Source organism: Perna viridis, chromosome 8, assembly GCF_037379345.1.
Source record: "Perna viridis isolate PV_CMFRI_1.1 ecotype Kerala chromosome 8, ASM3737934v1, whole genome shotgun sequence".
Lineage (NCBI taxonomy): Eukaryota > Metazoa > Mollusca > Bivalvia > Mytilida > Mytilidae > Perna > Perna viridis.
The window spans coordinates 33,143,631-33,152,624 of record NC_142452.1 but is presented as its reverse complement, the minus strand read 5'-3'; the positions used below and the strand labels follow the sequence as shown (position 1 = coordinate 33,152,624).

Here is an 8,994-nt window from a genome sequence, read left to right as displayed (position 1 = left end):
TCGACGATGAAAACTGGTAATATTGATGATGGCAAAACGGAAAGACGGGGCTCTTTCAACAAACATCGAAAACGGTGATGACACTCACGCCATAACATCGGGCATTGTTCCGGATGCTAGCATCAAATCGGCTACCCTTAATTCTAGTATTATATAGCAATAATTTCTTTACATTCTGAGAACAAAGCTGAACTTACTAATGATGTTGACATTGAAGATCTGTAGTTATATATATTGTGGTTGCTTAATGGATGTGTTTTGTTTAGTTTGAAAGCTGCACGCAGTGATTTTTTTTAAATATACTTAAGTCGTTTATTTTCATTGATATCTCAATGTTTAATTGAAACTTACATTGCCATTTGCTTTCAGTAGTTGATTTTTCTGTTGTTTCATTTTCATTCTTTTTGGTGGTGAGGTAGGGGTTCTGCCATTACTCTTGTTTACAATTTATCTCATGAATCATATCAGGGTCGTTATGGTGTACCCATCTGCACCTTGAAACCTGATTTATTCAACGATTCATAGTTTAAGTGTTGTGTCCCTTACCCTAGGTCTACCTCCTTAATGTCTATTTATTTAAATTTGTTTCTAGAAAAGCAGGGGACACTTACCCTACCAGTGCACCTGGCCCATGCGCTCCCAGTTTTAATGGAGTCCGACTTCCTCATTTGATCGTAATGAAATTATTACATTGACATTGTTTTTAACATTTAAGTTTTGTAATGGTGCAAATATAAATGGAGCAACTGGTAACCCTCAGTAAAACAATTTCTGAAGTTTTTAATGCCTATGACATTTATACCTGCTCTATTTCTTTTTTGCTATCCATTCAGTTATAATTATTTTTAAAACGGATTGTATTAAATGACATCTATTTACAATTGTAATTAATTTGTTCTTTTTATCATAAAAATGCTTCCCATACAGCGATACAAAAAAGCGTTTGAAATGAGTTGAAGTAAAAAAAACAACTTTGAGTGAACTTAAAAGCGGACATTATTTGAAAAAACACATGAAACACGCTGTACTCTTTTATTACTTCAAGTGGTTCAACAACGTTTATTTTTCAGTTTATAACATCTAGTATTGCGCTACCACTGTTAGTAATGAAGAAAAATGGAAATCGTTTCCCCAGCTACGATGTTAAAAAGACGTCAAGGACGATGCAAATTAAACATTAACTTAATAAGAAATGCTTTATTTACACTATGTACAACCATGGTGCTTTCGACTAATGAAAGTTAGAAAGTTGTTGCAACACATTGAAAAACAATCTACAAGATATATAGTCAAAATGTCTTGTCCGAAATAAACTGTGAATATTTTCGCAGATCTCAATCGCTGTATACCTCCCATATTTGTACATTCATGATCTCAATCTTTAATAATCCTAAAACTAAATGGTATCAAATTAAGTACCAGCCCATATAAAATTAAGACACTGTCTACATTAAAGTGATTCGTGGTGAAGAAAACCCACTGAACAAACAATGTTTTTTTTTTAATCTACAGATGCTATATTTTTATGTAACAGTTGTCCTTTCCATATTCAGGTCTATACTTTTGAGAAAATCATGCATTTATTTTCCACTAAAATCAACCAAATCGAACAAAATCAAGAACGATGATTCTTACAAAATGCTAATTTCATGTACAATCTATATAGATTTTATCTCAAAAGTGCAACACCCAAATAAAAATCTATGAATCGTTATTTGGTCCGTAACTGATTCTGAATAAGAAATAAAGTGAATTTGGAGTGTTTTGACATGCATGAATCACGTCCTGTCTGATTTTCATAAAGACTGATTTTTAACATTCCAGTTAGTTTCACTCTAGGAATATTTTTTACAAACATCAACTTTTAGAACATACATCTTAGTCTTTGCAATTAGATTGAGTTTCCACCATGAAATTGTTTGTATTTATATTATACGATTTCATAATTTCAAACAGTTTGTCCACCGTCGCCTTTTCAAGTGTCCTTTGTCGAGATAAAATCCAGGCAAATTCTACATGCGTTACAGAGAATAGATCTGAACACGAGTATACCAAGGAATAGTTTGTGTAATCCGTGTCTAAAACCCAATATTTACCATAGGGTGCAACTGGAAAATAAAATTAGAACATAAAAAATTATTCTTTCGTTGATTCGTGCAATTTCAAGATTGTTGTTAAAGTAGGATATTTGACGCAAGTTTTATCAATGTTTACGCTTCTTTTAGGGCTTTAACCTTCTATATCCATGGGAAATGACTGTATCAAGTCAGGACCATTCCTGTGGTTTCCAACTGTCAGGTTTTACCTTGACATTGCCATTTTACTTTCCTTTTTGCCTACTGCTCGTCATTGTTGAATTAATTTTAAATTATTATTTTTTTTCCACTCTCGTAATATTGAAATCACACTTTATGTACAATAAATAAGAATCTTCTTTGTAATTGAGATTTAATATTATTCAATTTATGTTTCGTATTGAAGTATAATTATTTTTTTATGCTTGGTTACTCAATTTAAATTGATCTTCACTTACTCGGGGAGAATTTCACTGCCAATTTTCCTGGTGATTTCGGATCAGGTGTGTATCCGTCTCCAATTGCAGAAGTGATATTGCCATCCCTATGTAGGAAGTAATAACAAAACTTTATTTGCAATTTGAATAAAAAGGTTTATTATTTCATCTTCAGTAATAATTATGTTTCAAAATAACCGGGACGGATAAAGTTATTGACGGACAACCTCTATTATATAGAAGCCAAAACTTATAAATTAAAATTTATTTGTTTGATTATTTGTATTGATTGTTTTGTTATCAAGGTCGGGGTCAAATTTTTAAATATTTATAATGGCATGTTTTATTGTGTCATTTCGTTACCTTAATGTGAGTTTGTCAATTTCGGGTATTTGTCTACTTTTTTGAAGTGTTATCTACTACGCTTACAACATAATATTTATTTATAATGAATTATTACGCTCTTATGATAATAAAGTTTGTCACATGTCTTCTTCCACAATGGGAAAGACCTACACTTACTCGAATTTTTTGTTGGTCCTAAGTGAATAATTTGATAATCATGAATATGTTTACAACCTTGTTTTTTCAAACGCTTGTAAGAATAGCATCTTCATATGAAGAACAAAAACAAAGATTATAAAAAAAAAACTGTTGTCCATCATTTGAGTCATCTTTAGCGGTATCGTTTTAAACACTTATAGACTTTTATGTTTTATAACACATGGTGTATTGCATCATCAATTAAGGATACTATACTGAATTAGTTAGTATCAATAATTCTTTAGACGCTGATTAGCACACAATTGTTAAAGTTGAGCATGCAGTGAAATAATACCAATTGAATCCCCTATGTGTCAAGATTATCAAAATTTACTCTCTGTGTTTTGACTGACTTGATTGTTCTCAATTTATCCTTTCGAAAAGCAAGGTAGGGTTGTTGCGCAATTCAGTATAGGAAGTTGTGTTGTTCTCTGATGCAAATGATGAGACTATTTTGTATAGCTATATACGAACTTTGTCTGGCCTCTGTTAAATACCCGAATATGGCCGTCAGATTTCAGTTGATAATTAGCATGGATACAACTCTGGCCGTTCTCAAATGCTGCATTGAATTTATAAATCTCATACCAATCACCAAGGTACTGAAATTCAAATAATTTATGATACGTAGGTTATCAAAGTTGACAATCAAACTATATTTTAAGAAAGTCTTTTTTACTTCAAATGTCAGATTGTTTAAATAATAGGTAAGAACAGATCATTGCGATATTGTAAAGTCTGGCCTGCTGCTATATTTAAGATTTTACCGTCATTAGGAGAATTCTGGATTTTTTGGCGAGTTCGTTAAAAGTGCTAAAAATAAACACAGCAGAATGTGAGTGCGCGTAGCAGTAAACTTGACACTTCTTCTCACCCTGGTTAAGCGTAGTAGTAAAATGACACGTGCAGTGTTAGATACTTTTTATGAGAGAAAAGATAACGAAAAAGCAAAACGCTTAACATTCTGAATGCTACAACATTGAACACAACAAAACGAAGCATTAACAGTTTGATTGAAAACCGCCAAAAAAAAACCGACGCCGAAAATATCCCAATTTACGTTATTATTTAGGATAAATAAAAAGTTTCAAAGATCTTGTTTGATGCAGATTATTTATATTTCAAATCAGATTTTTTTCTTGTTTGTCTTCTATTATCCTGACATGGCTTTTAAAGTATGCAGAATGTTTCCAAAATTCAATTACAGTCCGCTTTGAAACATATTAAATAGCAGCCTTTTTAAAAATCATGAAAATTCTGTACACTCTTATACACCTAAAAAGGCTACATATTTTTGTTCTTATTTGTAGTCTATATGATGACATATGTAATTATACATTCAACCTGCCTGCTCTTAGGACATAATCAACATTGAAAATTCAATAGATTCTATTGTATTTGAGTGTCATTTAGTGGGTTATCTCTCATAAATTTTAAATCTACAGTGCGTTCTATATATTTTGTATCTCCAAATAACAAGGGTATATGAAAAACTGAAAGTTTCTGTTTACTATTGCAATTCAAACAAAATATCAAAAATGAAAATATGTAGGCTTTTACCCATGCATCACATTTTGCAGGATTCTTAGCTGGGTGCTTAAAATCGCAATAAATATTTAGTCGGTCAAAAGGTAAGCTGTACAAAATAATTTGTTTTACACATAGTTAATGTAAATACTGCAAAAGTAGTGAACAGTAGTAATTGAAGGCATTGGACACTTGAACGAAGCACACTGTTTTGTTCCCTATATGGTCTCGGAGGTGTGGCATTCCTTTGTACTTCAGAATTCTAGTGGTTTTCAATTTTACTAAAATCGAACGATTTTCTTGTTTTTAACAATTTAAAAATAAATAGCCTGTATTTGCATATTGTATTTACCGAACTTACCGGTTTAATCGTAAAGTTATCTGCAATTTTAACTTCAGGACATTTGCCTTTGGTAATAACTTGCGCAAAACATCTCCCAGCGAAACCAAGCATAAATAAAAATAAACTCATATGAAACGATTTCATTATGTTTCTTGAACTGAACGTGATGTTTGTGTGTACGATAATTGTACTTAAACTGTGGTCTTTAAATCTAGACTTTATACGTAGCGACTGACCAATGATTGCACCATATAGTTGATAAGAATTGACTTCGTTTTGATCCCTTAAGCTTCATGTAAGACACGTGTTACCCCAATACACGTGAGAGAACACGTTTTCTTATGCAATTATACTTATTATTTTTACATATACAAATTAATAATAAAAAGAAATGATTTCGCCTTTTTTTTCTTGTTGGAATACAAATGCATACTCGAATATAAAAGTTTGGTTTAAACCAATAACACTACATAAATAGAAATGAAACAAGGAATATTTTAAAACAATATTTCATATACTATTTTTTACAAATCGTTGTCATACATCAGTCTTTGGTTGAAGATATTCAGTTTCTTCTTAAACAATGAGTAATGATTTCTTGTGTAAATAATTCTTTGTGCTGATGTGACAATTGTTTTACCAATTATGATACTACAGCATGCAAATGCTATTTATTTACTACCGATGTATTCACGTCGCAATGGCAGAGGGAGGTTTGGCGCGCTTTAAAACCAAGATTTAACCCACCGTTCTTTTTAAATGCCTGAAACCAAGCTCCGAAAGAGCGTTTAACGTTAAAAATCACTCTAGGCGCTGCACCCAGTCCTCTCAGAAAACGTATGGATCTTGCAAAGCAGGGAAAATGTAATAAATTTTACATGACGTTATTTGATTGTCGAACGACGTTTGACTCAAATAATTTCACAAAATTTCGAAAAGTCTGTCTGCAGCGATTAGTAGGAGAAAAAAAGAGCGACTGCCGCTGCGAGGAGCTTGGTCTGTACCAAGTCAGGAACAATGCTGTACCAGTTACCTGGGTGGTGCAATCTATTGTATCAGATTTAAGTTGGACTTGACTTGATCATGGATTGAATAAGTGTCGGTAATCTTCTTGTTACCCTTATTTAATTGATACAGCAATGGTACAAACATCATAAGCATGGGTACAAAACAAAAAATTACCGGTAACCGTAACAGAACGAAAAATGATAAAACAAATAAAAACATTAACGCAAATAAACAACATCTTGTAAATGATATCAATATATTGTACTGGAATTTTCAGTTTCACAGTATAATACCCAACATAGTAACAATCTTCAAATAAAGAAAACAACTGCACCCACACTAAAACAATCGCAAACACGTTCGGTATAAAAGTACAAACGACATGAATTTTAATAACAGTTCAACAAACACTTCCGACATTCACACCAATAGCCTTCAACATATAAAGAGAGATAAAACGAACTATTTTAGGGTCCACATTCAATACATTTGGGACGGACAAATCATTTGACTCAAAGGTGTCCATGATAAGCACATTACTGGCGCAATTACCTGTGAATATTTTATAATTAGTCATAATAATGATAATGTCATACAAAGCGAATGATAAATTAAATAATATCAACATTTCTTTTACTCTATATGGCATGTCATCTAGTGATTCGACCCTGGAAAACGCATTCAAAATCAAAACTCAGCTTCACGCCATTTTAGAATTTCTAAAACGTAACCTGACCGTTGTTTTGGTTGATTTGTTTTAGTGTTTGAGTCTCATGATATCGCCACTTAATCCAGTTCTTTGACTGATAAGACATTTGATGGCTTCCTTTTATTTGGTCTTTCAGTCAGGGGAGTGTCACTGTCACTACTGTGTACTTGTGTGTGGTTTCCTTCTTTTAATTGAATAAATGAAAGACCAATCCACAAAACCTGCAAAAGCAAACTTTGTATATAAGCATGGGGACAATTAATTTGGCGTTAATGTTTTGATGTTAAGCATTAATATGCTTTACTCTATAGAACAATTAACAATGGGACATGTTGCCTTTTGAAAGGACGCGTCAATGAGGAAGTCAGCTACAAGTACGGTCATACATTTGTATAATCAAAGTTTATGTCGTAAGTTAGAAATAAAGTCCTTCATCAAAGTGTTGCAGGGTGTTACTTATACCCTAATGAACATCTTGATTATAGTGTTTTGCCTATATTTAGGCATATATAGTATCAAATGCCAATTCAAACGTTGATAAAGTTAAATTAATCGAACGTCCGTTTTCAATATGTGTAGACCAATTGACTTTGATTAAAATATTTCGTTGATGCTTAAATGTGTCCTGGTATAAACATTCTACAGTCGAGTGAAATAGCAAAGTTCAAATTAAAAAATCAAACGACACACACAGTCGTTGTGAATTTGAGTTCGACATCAATCATGAGTTCTGAATAGAATATCAATAGACCTTCAGTACACAGTATAAAAATCAGGTAACGAAAATGAATCCTTGTAATGCGAAAGAAGATCATATTATGTGTGAATACTTCAAAATAATACAAACCTGGCATGTAATCTGGATTACAGTAAATGACAAATACATAGTAATTGCTGCGTGTTCTATCTGAAGAAGAAAGGATCGCTTTTTATATTCAGTACCAAAGGGTACGAAAGCATTATTTTTTTCCGGTGGTTAGCAATATCTTAATCCAAATCGCTTTTAAAAAGAATGCTCACGGCATTTATTAAGTTGAACATGGTTTTTACGGAACAATCGTTCTTTTTGATATTTTGATATTGACGTAAACAAAATGTGTGAAATTGTAACGGAAAAAAAAAGTCTTATCAATTTTGTTTCTTCTCAAATATATATTTTTTTAATTACCTTGTTTTCTAACACACACTGTAGCCCTAGCAGAACACAGTTGACCACAACACAAAGAACGCCTGCTCCTAAAGACTGGAATATAGAATTTAATGTACAAAAGAAGACGGTATTTTAAAAGAAATTAACCTAAATAAACTCTACTAAAAGAGTAATCAAGGGAACCAAGGCTACAGCGGTAATCAAAAGAACGCAATCCAGGGACAAAGACCAGACATGGAAAACAGACACACACAATAAAGAACATGAAGTGACTAAAATCATACATACAGAGCAACAAAAGCAAATGAGCAACTCGGACTCCACTAAAAACTGGGAGCATGGACCAGGTAAACCGGTAGGGTAAGCGTCCTCTGCTTTTGTAGAAAAAAAAAACAGCTGAGTTGCTCATAAAAAGTCAAGTCCGGGGTAGAAGAAAGAGGGAAGGAAAACTACGACCCGTTGAAAAAATCTGTCTTCGTGGTGTAGATGGATACTCTGTAAATATCCACAAGTTCATGATGACGACCATAAAACTTCTGTATTGATGACTTCAATCTTGTAGCAACAAAACTCTGTTCCAGAGCCCTATTTGTTAGAATTCAAGCGCGATATAAAACGTGTGAGAAGTATCGGCAAGCTCTGGCATAATGTATGAATTGTGATATGAAAACTCCATACGCAGGTGCTGAAAGGATGTTGTCACAGATGAAAGGAAAGTTGACAATTCTGATTGAATAGTCACCACGTTTATCCTAAAGTTTGGTCAATAGCTTTCCTTTATCATCGATTTGTAACAAGTAATTTATGAGGCTGACTTCACAGTGTCTGTAGTATCCTTTATCTCATGTAGTTTGGGGTAGATGCGATGTATCAAATCCCCAAAATTAGGATTGTTCAAAGATAATACGTCAACTACATAGAGGAAACTGAGATTAAAGGATCTAGCTAAACGATATTCTTTCCTTCCGATCAGATATAACATCAGCCTCATAAGAGTGAAGGAATAGGTCAGCTAGTAGAGGAGCACAATTTGTTCCAATTGGAATGCCGACCGTTTGTTGAAAAACGCGTCCACCACACTGGCCAATGTGTTGTCGATTAAAATTCCAGCATTCTGTAAACATCTTTTTCTGTATATTTGGAAGATGATTTGGAATTATTTCTTACAAAGTAGGAGGAATCTCTACTAAGAACTATATATT

At 32.9% G+C, this 8,994-nt stretch overlaps 2 protein-coding genes across 4 annotated transcripts in view; both read right to left on the bottom strand.

The window, feature by feature from the left end:
* Positions 1-995: 995 nt before the first annotated feature.
* LOC148610297 (apolipoprotein D-like) lies at positions 996-6,036 on the bottom strand. 2 transcript variants are annotated; one of them, XM_088542640.1, is made up of 5 exons: positions 4,944-6,036; positions 3,530-3,657; positions 2,534-2,619; positions 1,876-2,108; positions 996-1,396 (listed from the first exon to the last, which is right to left on the bottom strand). In XM_088542640.1, the coding sequence occupies exons 1-4, from the start codon at positions 5,067-5,069 to the stop codon at positions 1,879-1,881; spliced, it is 570 nt and encodes a 189-aa protein (XP_088398766.1). In that variant the 5' UTR covers positions 5,070-6,036; the 3' UTR covers positions 996-1,396; positions 1,876-1,878. The 2 variants fall into 2 exon arrangements, with proteins under 2 accessions (XP_088398766.1, XP_088398765.1); XM_088542639.1 differs by having other exon boundaries at positions 996-2,108.
* Positions 6,037-6,172: 136 nt separating this feature from the next.
* Positions 6,173-8,994, bottom strand: part of LOC148610295 (uncharacterized) — a 48,167-nt gene continuing 45,345 nt past the window's right edge. For both annotated transcript variants that reach the window (XM_088542637.1, XM_088542638.1), the window contains 3 exons: positions 7,811-7,885; positions 7,490-7,549; positions 6,173-6,863 (listed from right to left, as the gene is read on the bottom strand). In XM_088542637.1, coding sequence (XP_088398763.1) covers positions 6,720-6,863; positions 7,490-7,549; positions 7,811-7,885 — 279 coding nt within the window. In that variant the 3' untranslated portion in view covers positions 6,173-6,719. The remainder of the gene's footprint in view (positions 6,864-7,489; positions 7,550-7,810; positions 7,886-8,994) is intronic.